This window comes from Macrotis lagotis, chromosome 1 (assembly GCF_037893015.1).
Source record: "Macrotis lagotis isolate mMagLag1 chromosome 1, bilby.v1.9.chrom.fasta, whole genome shotgun sequence".
Classification (NCBI taxonomy): Eukaryota; Metazoa; Chordata; class Mammalia; order Peramelemorphia; family Peramelidae; genus Macrotis; species Macrotis lagotis.
In genome coordinates, this window is record NC_133658.1 from 253,735,253 (window position 1) to 253,755,509 (window position 20,257).

The following is a 20,257-nucleotide window of genomic DNA, read 5'->3' on the forward strand; positions in this document are numbered from 1 at the left end:
TAAATTTTCATACACATTTAATTCATGACTTCATTAATTATATCTACTGTATTTTTCCTTAATTTAAAAAATTACAAAAATAAACTGCATATTTTATTTCATGGTTACTATAACATTATTGAAATTTCATTTTTTTGTTTTTGCAAGGCAATGGGATTAAATGACTTGTCCAAAGTCACACAGCTAGGTAATTATTAAGTGTTTGAGGCTGGATTTGAACATAGGCCTTCCTGACCTCAAGGCCAGTGCTCTATCTACTGCACTACCTAGCTGCCCCAATTATTGAAATTTCAACAATTCCTTAAACAAAAATTTATTAAGCACCTATGCAACTGTTTAATTTTCTAATTTAATCATCTTAATTAAAATTTAAGATTAAGGACATTGCCCATATAAGGACATTCCCCAAATGAGGTTCACATTCAAAATCTTCAAATAATTTAACAATGCTGTCAGACTCCCTTGCTTTATTTAAACAATTATTTATTAAATACTTCCTATGTGCTAGGTTCTGTTGGATTTTGTCTATTGTTATCAAAAAAGAACAAAATGACATCATTATGTTTGAGACAAATTACAGTGTGTCCAACTATGGCTGATTAGACCAATATGAGCTCGGAATGCACTACCATAAGTTGGGCACAAATCGTTCCTATGAACACTTGAGGTGGGTACTCCAAACTTATGTATGTCACATTTCCTTTGAGCTGCTTCAATTCTGCCTTCCTCATAGAATGCAGTACCCTCATTGATGAGGGCGTGCCATGCTAGATGGTCCTGTGGCAGTGTCTCCCATACTGTACAATCAATTCTAAAGTTCTTCAGTGAGACTTTCAGGTGTCTTGGCATTGCTTCTTCTGACTCCCTTGTGAGCACTTGTCCTATGTGAATTCTCCATAAAATAGATTTTTTTGGCAAGCATACATCTGGCATTCTAACAATGTGTCCAGGCCATTGTAGTTGCTCTCTCCGTAGTAATGCTGGAATGCTGGACAGTTTAGCTCAAGAAAGAACCTCGGTGTCTGGTATCTTCTCCTGCCAACTGATCTTCAGAATCTTGATAAAACAATTTAAATGAAAGCAATTCATTTTCCTGACATGGAGCTTGTAGACTGTCCAGGTTTCATAGGCACATATCAATGAGATCAGCTCAATGGCTCTGTAGACCTCCAGTTTGGTAATCAGTCAATACCTCTTCTCTTCCATACTTTCTTCTGGAGCCTCCCAAATACTGAGCTAGCTCTGGTAATATGAATGTCACCCTCAGGGTCAACGTGTACCTCCTTGGAAAGGACACTGCCAAGGTAAGTGAACTTGTTCACAGTACTCAAAACTTCTCCATTTGCTTTAATTGATAGTTTCACATATGGATGGTATGGTGCTAGCTGATGGAGGACCTGAGTTTTCCTGGTTATTGTTAGACCAAAATTAGCACAAGCAGTAGAGAATTGATCCATTCTTTGTTGCATTTCAGCTTCAGAGGCTGCAGTGGGTGCACAATCATCTGCAAACAGATCATGCATCAACACTCTCTCCACTTTGGTCTTGGCTTGTAGCCTTTTCAAGTTAAAGAATTTGCTATCAGTGCTGTAGATGACCTTCCATGTTCATTCTCTGTGAAAGTACTTGATATCATGGCTGAAAACATCATGCTAAAAAGTACAGGAGCAAGAACACATCCCTGTTTCACCCCACTGGTGACTGGGAAATCTTATGAGCTTCATCCACTATCCAGAACTTGGCATACATACCATCATGGAACTGATATACAATACTGATGAACTTCTCTGAGCAACCAAATTTTGACATAATTTTCTATAAATCCTCATGAGTGATGGTATCAAAGGTCTTAATCAGATCTACAAATATTGTATACAGAACTCTGTTCTGTTCCTGGCATTTTTCCTGGAGTTGTTGGGCAGCGAACACCATACTGACTGTTCCTTGACTCTTTTTGAAGCCACACTGGCTCTCAGGGAGGTGACCAACTTCCAGGTGAAGGACCAGCCTATTGAGAAGGACTCTGGCAAGAATGTTACCAGCAATGACTAAGAGAAATACCCATGTGATTGTCACAGGACCAGTCCTGGAGTCAGGAGGACCTCAGTTCAAATCCAGCCTCAAGACACTTAGTAATTACCTTAGCTGTGTGAGTTGGGAAAGTTACTTAACCCCATTTCCTTTCAAAAACAAACAAAAAAAAATAGGTAAATGACACCTACAAGAACCATCTTAGGGTGCTTACATTCTAACTGATCAACTAGATGTGTGAACATTGCCTTTAGTGATACATATCCATATCCATGTAGAGATATGCACATACAGCTTCATATGGTTAAATTCAAGGAAGATGGGGAGGAAGGTACACTGGCAGTTGGGCAAGATAAGGAAATCTTTTCTGTAGAAGGTTGTGCTTAAGTTGTATCATAGAAGAACAGGTTTTCCTGAGGTAGGGGCTATGAGGGGGGGAATGAATTCCAGCATAAGGACCTGGAGATAGAAATCTAAGTCTGTGTCCACACCCCTCCAGAGAATTTAAGCTCCTTATGAGCAAGGACTGTTTTGTTTTGTATCTTTGTATCTTAACTGAATATCCTCAGACAGATAGTAAAAGCCTAATAACCCAGCAAGGCTGTGGCTTAAAACACACTCTTGTCTAACAACATCATCAATTAGTTTTATTACATCATTTTAAGTATAATTTATTCATTACAATTCTAGACTGTTTAGAATCTTACCCAGTAGAGTAAAACTTCATAAACAGACGACAGGCAAAAAAAGACCTTCATTACAAGGCCCTTGTATATAAATATAGCACTGACTTAGAATTGAGGGTACCCCAAGTTACATTTTACTCTGAAATTCTGTAAAACACTGCCATTTGAAAGTATTAGTTTATGTTTTAGAGAATGACATAGAAGATAAAGTTCAGGTAGTAAAAAGCTGACTTCAAAGTTGTGAAGAAGGAATTTAATTTCTGTCATTCTATCAACCCAGGGAACCTAAACTTACTCAGACTCGATCCTGTGGAGATTTTGACAGCAGTAAAAGGTCTGAGAGTTTCTAACTAATGAAATCACAAGTCCCTTTTAGCCTTATAACTAAATACTAGGAATGCTGAAGTTAACTTCCTCACATAAACAGAAAATCTTCATGGCCACTACCCCATGAAAGAGCTTGGTTTTAGTCCTGACTCTGACAATAGACAGCTATTAATAACTTAAAACTGCAATAACACTTTTGGGGCCACTCCTCTCTATATCTGTGTGATCCTATCAGAAGGTCATTCCCTTTTCTCATTTGTCAAATTAAAAAATTGTGGGGTGGATTAAAAAGGTGGTGTCAAAAGTCAGGTAATATGAAAAGGTAGTATGAAAATAATGAGGACAAGTTCATATATTAAATCCCAAATCATTTTAGTAATATGAATTTTTAAATAACAATTTTATTGTTCAACCATAAAATTTAAAGCTGTATTAGTTTTTTCCTTAGCTTGCCCCTAAGATCCTTATTAATAAGAATAGCAAATAAGATGATAATAAGATAGCTCCAAAGTAAATGTATTAATTTTTTCTTTAATTTTGGCATTGCGATAGACAATTTAAAAATATCTATATAATAGCTGATAAAGCATATTGGTAACTTCATAATTTAAATAACATTAAACATGTAGTAATAGAACTCTATCATTACTGCTTTAAAGAGTTTCTATGATACCATCAAGGATATACTGATGTCACAGGTCTCTGCTTTAAAGGTCAAAGAATACATTCTATTAAAAAAAAAAAAGCTGAAGATTTAAGAAAACATAGCATCCATCTGTTATCCCACAGAAAAAAATTCAACATCCCAAAGCTCATGTTTTTTAAAAAACTTTCTAAGTAAATAAAAAGTGAATTTTTCCCATCAGCCCAGGTATTTTTCACTTATTTGTAGTTTTTTTTACCTTTAGCAGTTCTGTAAATAAAATGAATATCATCACTACTCTCCATCTTTCTCTTAAAAAAATGGAATATAGTTAAAAACAAATTAAAGAGTTTAATGTAACTCACAATTTTATCTGATCCATAGATTTTTTCCAACTGTTGAGCAACTTCCTGTGTTCCATCTGGACTTCCATCATCTATGACTATAATTTCATAGTTGTTTCCACTGAAATGAAAATGTTTTTTTTAACCATTTACAAAAACAGAAAAAATTTATAGCTAGTTGCCCACCACTCTAAATTGTAAACAATTAGTGAGGAATACTATGTTTATAGATTCATGTTACAGTTACAAAATAGAAAATAAGATGAAACTTCACCAAGTATTCAGGGCCAACCGGATTCTTATTTGTTGATAGAGTTAAACTAAGTATGAATTTCAGTTATTTCATTACACAGGAAAGCTAAAAGATTTTTAATTTTTAATAGGCTTAATGCAATTACATCATGGAAAATATTACATCTAAATTGTTAAAATTGTAAATAATAAATTATATTTGCCAGATTTGGAAGAGAGGGAGCAAGAATGCTTTGTAATATCAAATGTAGTATTTTATTTCCTAAATAGGAAGGAATATTTGAGAAACACATAGAGAAACCAATGTCATTGGGGGGGAGGGAGAAATCTGAGGCTATCACAAATATAAATGACTTTTGAAAGTTATCTCAAAATATTTACAATCCCTATAAAGAAAAAAAACTTTTTTTAAAATAAAAAAAATTATTCTCATCCTCAAATATTTCATTTACCTTGAAAAGAGTTTGAATGGACTATAGCAAGAGGCAGTGAATTATGGTTAAGAAAATTACTGACTCCTGGGAGTCAAGAGTCCTGGATTCTAGTCCTGATTTTACTAAGATCCCATTATGCTATTAAAGGACAAGTTCAGCTCTATCAACTGCAGTTTTCCAATGTGTAAAATCTTATAGATTCATTTTATGTGACCTTAAAATACGTTATAGTGCTATGTTGAAGTTCACAAAAGTGAATATAGTCACATTCACCTTATTGAACGGTCCATAAAATAAAAATTAGAGTTAATATAAATGAAACACAAAATAGATCATTTAGATGACATGAAATGAAAAAGCTTTTGCACGAGCTAGGCCAGAATTGTCAACTGTGGCTAGAAAAGCAACCCAGGCCACAGGCGTGTCTGGGGAGGGTCCGGGGCCACAGGCGTGTCTGGGGAGGGTCCGGGGCCGCAGGCGTGTCTGGGGAGGGTCCGGGGCCACAGGCGTGTCTGGGGAGGGTCCGGGGCCACAGGCGTGTCTGGGGAGGGTCCGGCCTCACGGATGCGCAGGCCCCGCGGGCAGCGGCTCTGCCGGCACTCCGGGCCAGTGGCCCCGCGGTACGGCAGTTGCTGGGCCGGCGCATACGATCCTCCTCCCGCGGGGGGGGGGGGGGGGGGGGGGCGGCCGGGCCGGTCACTCCCAGGTCCGCGGGGCCGGACGCCCGGTGACGGGCTGCGGCAGTGGCTCCTCGGTCTGAGGCGGCTGGGCAGAGAAGCCTGTGTGGGCCAGGCTCCCCGGGAAGCCGCCGCCATTGGCGCTCCCGACCCCGCGGCGGCCCTCGGGGCGGGTGGGGGCCGCCAGCTCGCCCCTCCCGGCCCGGCAGGTACCTGTCCGCGAAGCTCCGCACCAGCAGCCAGACGATGAGCGGCAAGTTCTCTCGCTCGTTGTAGGTGGGGAGCAGCACCGAGTACTTGTCCGGCCCCGCGGGCCCCGCCGCTCCGGGCCCGGCCCCGCTCGGACTCTCGCAGCGGGAGGCCATGGCGGAACTGCGCCTACCGGAATCGGAACTACGTAAAGGGGAGCGGGGGGGGGGGCGGGAAGGAGCGTCTGGAGCGAGGCCTCCGGAGGAGCCGCCTCGCGGTGCTCCCGCCGCCCTCGCCGCCTCCGGCTCCCCAGGCCCCGGCCGGCCTCGGCCACCGGCCCCCCCTCCCCCACTTGGTCTGGCCCAGTCGCTAGGAGACGAAAGCGGAAGCTCGTCCGGCCGCCTGCGGGGGAGCAGCATGGCGCTGAGCGAGGAGGCGCTGGCCTTGCAGGCTGAAGTCGCTCTGCGCGAGGAGGAGCTCCGGCTCCTCCGACTGCGCCTGGAGGCGGCGGCGGCCCAGCCGGCCCCGCGGCGGGCGCCCGAGCCGCCGCCGCCGCCGCCGCCGCCGCCCAAGGCCGCCCTGTCCCGGGAGGAGATCCTCCGCTACAGCCGCCAGCTGGTGCTGCCGGAGCTGGGCGTGCGCGGGCAGCTGCGCCTGGCCGCCTCGGCGGTGCTGGTGGTGGGCTGCGGCGGCCTGGGCTGCCCGCTGGCGCAGTACCTGGCGGCGGCCGGCGTGGGCCGCCTGGGCCTCGTGGACCACGACGTGGTGGAGCTGAGCAACCTGCACCGCCAGGTCCTGCACGGCGAGGCGCGGGCCGGCCAGGCCAAGGCGCACTCGGCCGCCGCCGCCCTGGGCCGCCTCAACTCGGCCGTGCAGTGCGTGCCCTACGCCCAAGCGCTCACCCCGGCCACCGCCCTGGACCTGGTCCGCCGCTACGACGTGGTGGCCGACTGCTCGGACAACGCGCCCACCCGCTACCTGGTGAGCGACGCGTGCGTGCTGGCCGGCCGGCCCCTGGTGTCTGCCAGCGCGCTGCGCCTGGAGGGCCAGCTCTCCGTGTACCACTACGAGGGCGGGCCCTGCTACCGCTGCGTCTTCCCCCGGCCGCCCCCGGCCGACGCGGTCACCAGCTGCGCCGACGGGGGCGTCCTGGGCGCCGTGCCCGGCGTGCTCGGCTGCCTGCAGGCGCTCGAGGTGATCAAGATCGCGGCCGGCCTCGGGCCCTCCTACAGCGGCAGCCTCCTGCTCTTCGACGGCCTCGGCGGCCAGTTCCGCCGCGTCCGGCTCCGGGGCCGGCGGCCGGACTGTGCCGTGTGCGGGGACCGGCCCACGGTGACCCGCCTGCAGGACTACGAAGCCTTCTGCGGCTCCTCGGCCACGGACAAGTGCCGGGCCCTGCAGCTGCTCTCCCCCGAGGAGCGGGTCTCCGCTGCCCACTACAAGCGGGTGCTGGACGCCGGGGAGCCTCACCTGCTGCTGGACGTGCGGCCCAAGGTGGAGGCGGACATCTGCGGCCTGCCTCATGCCCTCCACATCCCGCTGAGCCACCTGGAGCGCAGGGACGGCCCGAGCCTGGACCTCTTAGGGGAGGCCGTCAGGGAAGGGAAGCGGGGCATTCCGAGGGGGACGCTTTTCCCGGTCTTTGTGATCTGCAAGCTGGGGAATGATTCTCAGAAGGCGGTGAAGGTGCTACAGAGCCTGTCCATCAAAGAATTGGACTCCTTGTTGGCCAGAGATATCGTGGGAGGTCTCATGGCCTGGGCCACCAAAATAGATCCCACGTTTCCACAGTATTGAATTGTGCGGTTCATTTGGCTGAAATAGATGGTCACAAAGTGCTCCTCTCACTTGTGGATTGCAAAAATTACCTCAAGGAAGTGTTCATAATGTGCATTGTGAGAGAAGGGAGGTTTGTTTTTTCCTTTCTTAGGTGGGAGCAGGTTCAAAGTTAGTTTCTGGATATGTACATCTCTGCCTTATGACTTGAAGCAGTCAGCTTGCTCAGGAAAGATTTGAAAATAGCTTAATTGGGGAAATAAACCAATTTAACTTGATCTCAAATAATTAAGTCTCCCTTAGGATTTTAATGTGGGTGAATGTTATGCCCTGAAGCATTCGGGGTGAAATGTTTTGTAATCGCGGGTGGAACTTAAATGTAGAAATTGAAAAAATTTTGACTCCTTGTGATTGACTATCGGATGCCTTCTATAAAACTACATTGAATTAGTTGTATCGTTCAAATACTTTGTGCCTTAGGTTTGTAACTGAGTGTTTATCTTCTTTGGTCCCAGAAATAAAGTTAATCCTTGGACTATCAAATAATAGTGAAAGTAGCACTTTGTAAGGTGGCACTGCTCAAAACATTGTAAAGTCATTTTCAAGGACATCCTTAAGGGGTTCTGGGGCTACTGGCATTCATTCATAAAGAAGTGCACTTTTTTTGATTCCCCACACAATTTTTATATGTGGAAATTGGTTGGTGAGCAATCTGGACAGCCTTGAATTAAAGTGAGGATTGGAGGTAAAACTAAATCTTTAGGTTAGTTTCTGAAAGGAGATGGTATAAAGCAGCCTCAAGTTTAAGGGGCTGAATGTTATATAGTGATTACTGTATGCTGAGAGCCTGCTCAAGTGGAAGCTGGTGCAGATTTCCTATACTGTTTTCTAAAGATCTGCTGGTATGTTAAACTGTAAATCTGAAGGTACCATGAGGATACTAAGGTTCAGATAATCACTTTTCTATTATCCTTTTGAATGATTCTAAATGATCAGTCTTTCAGTTTGGAGGAGACAGCTGATATCTGTCTTGTAGAGATGAGAAAGGATAGAAAAATAATAGTAGTATTCCATTAAGTTAGTGACTCCTTGGTAGTGCTATAACTGATAATATAACTGGAATCACAATTTGTACCTAGATGTCTAGACTACAAAATGCTTGAGAGTAGAAAATCTCAAAAAAATATCACAGTACTTACCACTAAAGTGATCTGCCTTCTAAAGTAGACAAGCCATTTCAATTCAGGAAATGATGAGCAATGGTCTTTTCTATTACGGAAACATATTAAAAACCTTTTTTTTTAGTTTCTCTAGAAATATTAACATGCTATTTTACCTGCCCAAAACCCCAGACTTTTCCCTTTAGGAAAGTGGATGGAAAGAAAGCTAAAGTTTTTCCTAGGGAAATGGATTAATGGTGATAATCAAACTTAATATTTTGTCTAGATCTTTACCTTCTTAACTCTTATGTGATCAGTCTTAGGACTCATCTTAGGGAATCACCTTCCATTGAAAGGGAGATACTCTCATATCTGTTCAATTTAGATTCTTGAATCAGATCTCTGGGGAGAAACCCACTGATGAAAGAAAGGAGAGTGAGCTAGGAGGAATGGGAATGGTAGATGTTCTAGAATGTTAAACCAAACTGTTATTTATAATTGTGATTTTCTTTCCCTGGATTCTTAGAAACAGTACCTAAAATGGTCTGTATTGATGGGGGATTATGCCATTTGGACTCCTTTTTTTTTTTTCCAAGCTAGAAATGCTTTGTATATAAATGATTTAAATTAAATTAACTTTGACAGACTTGAGTCTATAGTACAGTATAAATATTTTTATAATACACTATCAAAATAGATAAGATAAATAATCAGGGCAGAACATGAGAAAATGTGAGGAGTAAATAGGCTTTAAATTAAAAATCATCAACAAGTATAAGATAAAGTATTAAAACTGTCTTACACCCTATTCTTCCTTTAGAGTCTCATGTTAGTAAATAATCCTGAGTTTCTCAGCAGATGGAAAGCACTTCACAGTATTAAGATCTGGAAGGTATTTTGTTGGTGATCAACTTTCTTTTTTATATATTATAATATATATGTCATCAGTAACAATATCATTATTATAATAAAGTTTTAGAACATGATTATATAATAAATTTTTGTTAAAACAAAGTTTTAGAATATAAAACTATTTGACATCAGAAGACAAACCTTTTAGGATTAGAGAGACTCAACATCAGAGTTTGCCACCAGGTGGTGACTTTTTTTGTCCCCAGAGCAGCTCATCAAATAGTCTTAAAGGGGTTGTACTGTGTTTTCCTATGGATGAAACAGATCCTTGAAATTTAAATATTAAAATGTTTGTTTCTGAACTCCTTTCTCACCTCATCCCCAAACATACTATATTTTTTAGCTCTTTGAGAGTAGGTGCTGTGCTATTTTCCAGTTCTGCCCAGATTGATGGTTTTAAAAAAAAGTACTAAGTTGAATCTAGAGGCAAAAATAAAGAATTAGCTTAGGAAGTTTTTCAATTACAAGACAAAGGCATACTTCCTTTCACTCAGACTTTGTGGTCTCCTATAATATTCAAGTGTGTTATTTAATGTGAAGATTTGTTAATCCAATGAATTAAATTTTTTCTTATCTACTCATTTTGCTGAAGGGAAGGAAAAAGGCAGCAAAGCTTAGATTTCTTAATTTTTATTGATGACATTTCAGATAAAAGGAGAAAGTGATAAGACTAATGAATAAAATAAATTTTTTCATGGTTTTCATTTTTAAAATGATCTTCCTATATTGTTGCAAATTGCTTAAAAACAAAGCATTCTGATTTCCCTAGTACTGTCTTCAAATAAAGTTATGATTTGCTATTCATTATAAAGAGGCAGTGGATAGAGTGCTGGGCCTTTGAGTCAGGAAGACCTAAGTAGTCTCAGATACTCACCCATGTGACCCTGATCACACTTAACCTGTTAGATTTAAACCACTTTAGAAGGAAATCACTCCAGTATCTACTGAGATAACTACTTCTGGGGGAATGAAGAGTCAAACATGACTGAAAAGTGACTGAACAACAATAAAATATAGAGGCAGATTTGATAGTGGTAACCTGTAGGTGTATGGCGACTAATGGAGCTGTTGAATTATATTGGTATACTTGCCAGTAAGGAAAGACATCTTGTTTCCTTTGATGTTGACATCCATGTAAAGGATGCCAATAGCAAGATTTGCCACTAGACTTTTGAATAGTTATACTGGCAAAGGTAAAAAGTCTTGGCTTTCTTGGCACCAAGGAAAGGATATGTCTTGCTGTGCTAAAGAGATAAAATGGTTAGCCAGACCTCAATGGATAAATGAGATGACAGCAGTGGATAGATAGAGGACTAGTATTTTAATCCTGCCTCAGACACTATCTTGGATAAGTACTTAACCTCAGATTCCTTGTTTGTAAAATAAGAATGGAATTTCTATTGTCAAATAATGATAAGGTGATTAAAAATAAAAAGATGGACTTTTGCTTTGGGGAGAAATTTACAATTAAAGCTCTGTATGTTTTTTTTTTTAGGTTTTTGCAAGGCAAATGGGGTTAAGTGGTTTGCCCAAGGCCACACAGCTAGGTAATTATTAAGTGTCTGAGGCCGGATTTGAACCCAGGTACTCCTGACTCCAAGGCCGGTGCTTTATCCACTATGCCACCTAGCTGCCCTGTATAATTTCTTAAAAGTAATTTTAGCTCTTCCTTTTTGCTTCTGTACCATTTCCAGTATTTATAATATGTATATATGTCCATGTTTATTTGTATGTGTCTATGTATGCACACATTTAGACTCACTAGCACCATAGGTTGTCCAATGCACTAACTATCACAGGATAATAAATACTATTTCCTACATGATTATTTAGGCTGAATTCTTGAGATCTCAGGAGACTTTGTAGTGTTCTGGGGTTTGATATAATCAACATATCACCAAAAAAAGGGGCATCTTGAAGACTTTCTATTTAAGGACTCCCTCTTTCAATTGGATTTTGCTAGAAATCCTTCATAACAATGCCAGAATTCTTTGGCAAGTATATATCTCCCTGTGTCTTCCTTTACATGGTAATTAGTAGCTCATCTCTTAACTAGTAATGGAATTTCAATTAGTCCTGTATGAGTTTGGCTTGCTTGGGAGATACCTTGTTACAATCTTTGATCTTTACCATATCAAATGCTTTTTTTAAATAGTCTGAATAAAACCTAGTACCTTTTAGTGTGTTCAATAAATATACAATAGAAATACTTTGTGTGTGTGTGTGTGTGTGTGTGTGGCTACTACTTTCCTTCTTATACGTAAGGGATAATATCATCAGGGATATTCTTGTAAGGTATATTATTGTTACAGCTTTTGTAAAGATAAAAGGTAGACTTAAAGGTGCTTTTTTTTTCTTTAGGTTTTTGCAAGGCAATGGGGTTAAGTGGCTTGCCCAAGGCCACACAGCTGGGTAATTATTAAGTGTCTGAGGTCACATTTGAACTCAGGTCCTCCTGACTCCAGGGCTGGTACTCTATCCACTGTGCCACCTATCTGCTCCTAAAGGTGCTTTTTCTTGGTAATGATAACATCCAGGATGTTTTTCTTTTCAAGAATTTGACAAGTTCAATATCTTCAAAATTGTCACCTTCTGATTGGATCTCCTCTGTATATATTTAACCTGTTCTAGTCTTTGGGGTCATTTCTACATAGTCATACAATACATTGGGAGACTATCAAGTCAGAATGCAAATACATTGACTCCATGGTCAATGATTCTGAAAAAAATTTTTTTTACAATAATCTTGACAGATCTTTTCAATTTTTGTCCTCCCAGTTTTATCTTCAGGTGTTCTTAGGCTAAATTGAATCTTTTAGCAATCTCTCCAAATTATTTCTCTTGAAACAGTCAATTTGAAATGGCTCCCACATAAGTAGCCACCCACTTTCTATATAATCAATTTCATTATGTCCAGGGCTTCTCAACTCTTTATTTCTTTGTTTTTTGCAAGGCAATGGGGTTAAAAGTGACTTGCTCACGGTCACACAGCTAGGTAATTATTAAGTATCTGAGGCTAGATTTGAACTCAGGTCCTCCTGAGTCCAGGGCCAGTACTCTATGTACACCTAGCTGCCCCCTTCTCGAAGAAAAAATAAATTATATGTAGCCTTGAGGATTCTGTGTAGCCTGTTAGACCTATTCCATTTCTCCTGAGCCATAAGTCTTATTTTTTACCTCCCATATTCACTTTTTGTATTGAAGTCACAGATTATTAAATGTTTCTTTAACTGAGAGGACCATATCAAATTCTTTATAAAATTTCTCTTCATTCTCCACCTTTGTCTTTAAAAGACATTGATTTAATAAGATTATTAGCAATTTAGATGACAAAAATTTAAGAAATACTAGTGTATGATATGGAAATGTATTATATTGCTCACTGCCATGTAAAGTGGGGGGGGAAGGGAAGGTAGAAAAATGAAACTCAAAAGCTTGCATAAAGGATGAATGTTGAAAACACTTTGCATATAACTAGAAAAAAGTAAAATCTAGTAAAATAAAGGCATTGATTACATTTGAAATGCAAGATAGGGAGGTATAATTGAATAGATTTTGGAAAAAAAGCAGGAGTTTTAGTGGCTTGTGAGATCAGCAGTGTGATTGTGATATGATAGCCAAAAAAGCTAATGAGTTCTTGGACTGCTTTAAGAGAATCAAAACTTCCAGGAATGAGGAAGTTTAATAATCTTAATGTTAGATCACACTTATATACTGTCATATAAATTATACTATGTATGAAGTACCTGGAAATATTTGACCTGAAATAGAAAGGCTAGAAAGTTACATGATAGCTCTTATTTGATTATCTTGCCTGTAGATGTGTGGCATGATCTATAATGTCTCTCCACAAGATAGAAAAAAAAAGCAGTAAAATCATCTCATGACTCAGTGGATTTGAATGGAAACCTGAAATAATATCAGGTACAACTCAAAGGAGACATTGTAGGAGGACCAAGCTGAATTTGTAAAGAATTGCCTATAGGTCCATATACCTTTTCATGCTACTGCCGCTGATAATAAGTAAATTCTACTCATTTTGGAATCTATCTGCTAAGATGCAGACATTTAAAAAAAATATTGTTGAAGACTGCTCCTGACATTTTGTTTTCTTAGCATGAATTGATTATTACTCAATATTATACAATTTTATTATACTCAATATTATGCAATTTTATTATTACTCAATTTTCAATAATTGTCTTCTGTGTCCCTTTTTGTGTAGGAATTGTAAATTTGAGATTATGCTGTATAATCTTAGTGACTTTATTCAGAGATTATCTCCACCAAAACCTGAATGTGTTTTGTTGGTATATACTCATACTGCTCAGTAATTATTTGCATGTGTTCTATCCCTTTAGACTGTGAATTCCTTGAGGGTAGTATCTTTTTTTTGTTGTTTTTCTTATATCCTCAGTCAAAAATACCTGGAGCATTTTTGTTGTTCAGTCAAGTCCAACTCTTTTTGACCTCATTTAGTGTTTGTTTTCTTGGCGAATAAATATATTGGAGGAACTGAGGCAAACAGGGTGAAATGACTTGCCCAAGGTCACTTAGCTAGGACGTGTCTAAAGTCATATTTGAACTCGAGAAGAGGCATCTCCCTGTCTCTAGGCCCACACTCTATACACTATGGCTTCACCTAGCTGGCCTGTCTGGAGCAGGTGCTTAATAAATTCTTGTTGACTTACATTTAGTCAAACATACTTAATTGCAAATTTCTTTTGTTTTCTGTTTTCATATATAGTACAAATATCAAAATTGATATGATTCAGTACTTGTATAATGTCAGTCTAGTCACTGGATAAAAGATCTCACATTTAGAATACTAACAGTCATCATTTTATAGAGATAGTTTAAAAAGTAATTCTCATCCACCTTTGTCTACTTTTCTATTACTTTCACTGTAGAAATAGGATACTACACAGGACTGAAGGCTATTTTGAATTTTTGTTTTTGCATGGCCGTAGTCATATAATTCATTACTAAATGGCCCCCTCTGTACTTAAGTAGGTTATGTTTTCTGTTTTCATATATAGTACAAATATCAAAATTGATATGATTCAGTTCATGTATAATGCAGTCTAATCACTGACTGGAGATCTCATATTTAGAATGCCAATAGTCAGCATTTTATACAGTTAGTTTTAAAAATTGTAATTCTCATTTGCCTTTGTCTACTTTTCTGCTACTTTCACTGTAGAAGTAGAAGGGTCCCACAGAGGATTGAAGGCCATTTTGTATTTTTCTTTTTGCTTGGTCTTTCTTAATTCAAAAAATTCATTCCTTAGTGGCTAGTCAGTAGGTGATGATTTCCCCCTCTATAGTTAAGTAGGTTGATCCTTGGAAGTCACATACAGTCTATTGCCAGACATATGATATTAAAAGATGCCAACCTTCCTACTTAATCCTTTTTCTCTCTTTCCCTTTCTCCATCCCAAATAGATGACCTCCATTCCAGTAGCCTATGATTGAAATATCCCATTTATAAAACAGATGATTGTCAACTAAAACAAAGTAGCTAAATTGGGATCAGGTTTTGGCAAACTATTTTCACAGCTAAAAGAACCTCCATGGCCATGTATAATTTCTGTCAAATATAAACATAATTTGGGGGAAAAATTCAGTTCTGTAAATGCTGACTGCTTACTCTGTGTCTAATGCTTCTCTAGATACTATTGACTGTTTAACATGAACCCTTATCTAAAGAAGTTTAAAATGTTTCTGTTGAAGTATTACACTCAACTCATATTCCTATCCTGCTCCACAATAAGCTTTAAAATAGAATAAGGCTGTAGATACCCACACTTATCATAGTGAGTAGAAAGAACACTGAATCAGGAGAATGTCACTGACTTGAGATGGTGATCTTGGACTCTCTAAGAATTTGGAGTTTTCTCAATTCATAAAATGAATATTTTAGTTACCACTTAACTGTTCTAACTCCAAGTTAGACCAAGTCCCAGCTCTGCACCTGTTTTAGAATATCAATATAAGTATTTTCCTAACTAGAAAATTAACTTTTTCTATCTTTTGCTAACTTTGTCAGGCTTTGTTTAGGAAAGGGAGCTAGTTGTAAGGTAAAACCTCAGAGATGTTTGATTTTCATTTTTCTTCTTGGTGATTTGGAGCAAACTTTCAAAAGATTGTTAAAAGTTTGTAATTTTTTCTTTTAAAACATCTAGTCATATCCTTTGACCAGTTATCTGCTGAGGAATGGTTCTCTATATTTCCTTATATCTTGGATATCAAACTCTTAAAATTTAAATTTTTTGTTTTTTTGTTTTGATATCAAACTCTCATCGGGGTAATTTGATAAAAAGTAATTTTCCCTCTAATTGATATCTTCTCTTTATCACTGATGAATTGATTTTTGCTCTTTTTAAAAAAACCTTACTTTTTGGTATTTCATTTTCACCTAATATCTGTTCACTGATTAATTTAAACACTTAAGAATGAAGAAAAATGCCTTTTCTAAGTTCACAGAACTCTCATTTTAATGTGAGAGCTATTGATTGGGTTCATTTTAAGCTTTTACAACAGTGTAAATTAGAAAAAACAGGTGCTAGGTCTCACTGAGAGTCAATCTACATTTCCATGCTTTGTTATTTAGATGAAAATGTTAACCAATTAAAGATTCAATATATAATTTCTTAAGAAAATGATTACTTGGCAATTTAGCAGAATGAAAGGACTGACCCTTTGGAAAAGTAAGAGACAGAAGGATTCAGGGGGAAGTTGAGGCAATGAAAAAAAAAGTTATCAGTGAGACAGGAGGATATGGGGGAAAGTTGAGGCAGTGAAAAAATAAAAGCTATCAATAAAGATCTACCTTTAAAAAGAGTGAAGATATAAAAAGACTACAATGCAGAGAAGTTTACAAATTATACTTTTAAAAAATGCCTTAGATATTTTAGGGGGTCTTATGCTTATAAGGCATTGCCTAATAAGCAAACCTGCACTGATTAACCAAAATACAGGAGAAAAAAAGGTGTAAACATGTCTTACTACCTTAGTATTAGGTGTCTTTGGGCAAATTGCTTCTCCTGAGCCTCAATTGACTTGTATGTAAATGGGAATAACCCCTGTCCTGCCAACCTTACTAAAGTTGTAGGGAATCAAATGAGCTACTGTATGATAATAATAATAACAACAACTCATTTATGTGTAACATTTTTAGATTTATAAAATACTTTCCCTACCATGAGGTATGTAGTGCAGTGTTTATTATACATAATTTTTCAGAAATGGGAGAATTTCAGCCTGGGGGAAGGGTGACTTGCCTAAATAGAATGACATAAAGTTACTGTCAGACCTGGGATCTGATTTCCAGCCTGTTGTTCTTTCTCTATTATACTGTATGTAAAAGTACTTTTAAAATTATAAAATATTTTTACCAATATAAAGTAGAAACATGATTATTACCCATAATCACAAAGAATATCTTTTACAATGAAAAGCAATAGCACTGCAATAGCACTTTAAAAGGGGTGTGTGGCATAGTGGATAGGGTAATCAATCTTAGCATCAGAAAGACCTGAATTTTAAGTTCTGCCTCTGACATACACTGACCTTGTGATAATGGGGAAATTCAATCTCTGTGTCCTCAGACAACTCCCTAAGACTATAAGTTATAGATAAATTTCTTATTTGTCTTTTTAGATGTAGTTTATGTACATAGCACTTCCTATAAGGATGAAATCACATCTACTGCATTTCTTTCCCACCCCCAACCCCACTATGTGAAAAAAAAAATTTGGGAATTTTTTTCTTTGTCTATAAAGTTTGAGAGGAAGTAAGACTATGATTCATTATCTGAACAATATATTTGATATTGTGAAGCATCCATGATCTCATTGTGGCTACCTCCACCACCAATTCAGTTTAACAAGCATCTATTAAGATCCATCATGACAAATCATAACCCTTTCGTGCTTTCTCATCCTCAGTGATTTTTGTCTTTTCCATAAATCCTCCATAAAGGTTCTACTCAGTGTGCTTAAGGTCTTTATTTCTGGTTCATATAACACTTTGTGAAAATAGTGTTACACTTGGAATATCCATCTTTTATCATTTGCTCTTGCTACATGACTAGCCCATCTCTTTTGAATCTTTGTACTGTATCCTTAAAGAGCCATGATGTTTTTTAAGGCTTTGCTATGATGTGGATGTTATGATTAAACATTCTCTTTAAAGTGAAATTTCACTTGAGAAAGATGTAAAATTGCCATGTACCTTATGAATATAGATTTGTAAAAGAAGAGAGTTCCCCATATGTTGTTCCCATATGTTTCTCCCAACAATAGACTATTCTAAAGTACCTTGGCTGGCAGGGAGTTTTATTCTCAAAGCTGAATCGTTTTACCAGTAATGAGATGAGACTCACTTAACACTGGACAGTATTTCACAAAAGATTGAGTCATTATGGAACAGGCAGGCTTTTCATTTGTGACATCTAGTTTTTAAAACTTCCTTACCATCCCTGTACCTTTCCTTTAGAGCCATAGTGGAACAGAGCACACTGTGCTTCTAACATAATGAGACTTTAACTCCTGGTTATTTAAACATCCTGGAGTAATGACTCTCTATGGTTGATGGTCTTCTGATTATGACAAAATCAATTCACTATTTGGGCTTTTTCAAGAGCAGCTTGTTGAAGACGGGGTGTACAATATGGACAGGCTATTAGTGAAGTCTGAGTGAATGTGATACACTTAAATTCTTTATTCTGAATGAATGTGTGATATCTGAGATGCCTCAATCATAGTTAATATAATTTAACAGTACATTTTCTTGGATAGGAATCATAAAATTAATAGTTCTAATAGGAATCATTCTTCCATAACTAACTTTTTGAAAGCCAAATATGCCAGAATATACTATTTAATTTCTTACATGAAAAAGCATGTATTCATTAATTTTGTGGAATTATGAATATAATAAAGTGATGAGGAGTAATAAAATAAGAGGTATAAGGTAAAAAAAGTATCACCACTCAACCTTCTCCAAAGTTATCAATGAACTTTTTTTTTAAACAAGGCAATTGGGGTTATGTAACTTGACACATTAAATGTCAAGTGTCTGAGGCCAGATTTGAACTTAGTTCTTCCTGACTTCAGGGCCCTTTATCTGTTGTGCCACCTATCTTAACCCACCAATGATATTTAAATTACCCAAACTGATAGTGCTTTCTCACTCCTCATACTTCTGGACCTCTGCAGACTTTGATACTGTTGTCCACTAGAAACTTGTATTTCTGCTGAGGGGAAGGGGAAAAGACTAAACATTTATAAAGTACCAGAAACTGTGCTAAACATTTTACAAATATCTCATTTGAGCCTCAAAACAACCTTTTTATTATCCCCATTTTATAGTTGAAGAGACTGAAGTAGACAGGTGACTAGGTCATATGGTTATTAAATGTGTGAAGGGAGAAGGGATTTAGGTCTTCTGACTCCAGGTCAGCCCTCCACTGCACTCTGGAGTCAGATGGTATGATTGACATCTTCCAGCCTCTGGGACCACAATCTTGATTATAGCTCACCCTGCACAGCCAATTATTTGCTAAACTTTGTTATTTTTACTTTACCTCCATCTCCTTCTCTCAACTTACATGGCTACCATCTTAGTTCAGACCCTTATCATCTCTTGCTTAGATTACTGTAATAGTTTCCTAATTGGCCTCCCTGTCTGAGATGTCTGTGTGTGTTCAAGTCCATTCCCCACCCTGCTATGAGAGAGATAGAGAGACAGAGAGATGGGGAAGAAGAGAGGGAAGGAAGAAGGGAGGGAGGGAGGGAGAGTTACAGAACTAGCCATATAGAGGTATGACTTATCCACCAATTTTTAATATCTTTTGGATTATAAAATATTATTCTACCAAGGAACATTCACTAAAATCCTCATAATTCAACATTTCCTATCAACAGGAGTTAAATTTTGACCAACTTACCTTCAGAGTTTTAGGGAGTCATTTATTAGAGAAATGTTGCTAAGACAGGTTTGGATTTAACATTGGGAAAATTTTCTGAATTCTTAAGAGATAGCCAGAAGTGGAGTAAGTTACTATGGGAGGTAGTGGGTCCCCTTTCATTGTACATCCTTTAGCAGAGGCTGATAATTGCTTAAGTATATTGCAGAGAGTTTGCCTATTCAGATGGGACTACAGGTTCTTGGAACTCTTCCATTTTGAGACATTTTCCCTGCTCTCTTATAATTTAGCAAATGTAATTCATACACTACTTAGTAAAGGCTATGATTTTGAAACATTGTTATACATTGATTCTTGATAATTTATATTTTTCTACAAATATGATATTTTTATGTTTTCTATACTGTACTGACAGGTTTACTGGGGATCAGTCAAAAATCTTGTCAGTAATTTAATAGAAAACAGCAAATTAGATACCAGTTATATTTGCAATAAAGAATTCTTATTTTAGTAGTTTAATGGATTGGTGATTTAATTAATGTAGATATTCACTGGCACAGATCAAAACTCATGCTTTGTCATCTTATTCCCTACTTGTCCATGTTTTTTTGTGGAAAAATAACTAGCAGTGGTTCCCCTTTTATTTAACTTTACAGTTACGTCTTCACAATGAATTTGTAAAGTGATACAATTTTATATAATATATAATTTTTAATGTAACATACCTCAAAATCCATTGTGTGGAAATTTACTCATTGGAGAAGACTGATTATTTAATGCTCCATTCCTGCATAAGGGGTGAATTGGTGAAAGTTTGAAAGAAGAGAGAGATCCTAGCCTTTTGGCTTCAAATTTTGAGAGAGAAGATATATAGTTCCAGATTTTCTTGAGGTAT

The 20,257-nt window shown here is 38.7% G+C and overlaps 2 protein-coding genes across 2 annotated transcripts in view; one reads left to right on the forward strand and one right to left on the reverse strand.

Moving 5' to 3' along the window:
* Positions 1 to 6,563, reverse strand: part of DPM1 (dolichyl-phosphate mannosyltransferase subunit 1, catalytic) — a 26,106-nt gene extending 19,543 nt beyond the window's left edge. Inside the window, exons 1-3 of the mRNA XM_074210250.1 lie at positions 6,486 to 6,563; positions 5,608 to 5,772; positions 4,053 to 4,152 (exon numbers count right to left, since the gene is read on the reverse strand). Coding sequence (XP_074066351.1) covers positions 4,053 to 4,152; positions 5,608 to 5,759 — 252 coding nt within the window. The 5' untranslated portion in view covers positions 5,760 to 5,772; positions 6,486 to 6,563. The remainder of the gene's footprint in view (positions 1 to 4,052; positions 4,153 to 5,607; positions 5,773 to 6,485) is intronic.
* MOCS3 (molybdenum cofactor synthesis 3) lies at positions 5,284 to 19,199 on the forward strand. Its single transcript, XM_074210249.1, has one exon. The coding sequence runs from the start codon at positions 5,758 to 5,760 to the stop codon at positions 7,378 to 7,380; it is 1,623 nt and encodes a 540-aa protein (XP_074066350.1). The 5' UTR covers positions 5,284 to 5,757; the 3' UTR covers positions 7,381 to 19,199.
* The last annotated feature ends 1,058 nt before the right edge of the window (positions 19,200 to 20,257 follow it).

Bases quoted from the DNA above. Each gene is read 5' to 3' on its own strand.
- MOCS3 (XM_074210249.1), top strand. From the start codon at position 5,758: ATGGCGGAACTGCGCCTACCGGAATCGGAACTACGTAAAGGGGAGCGG.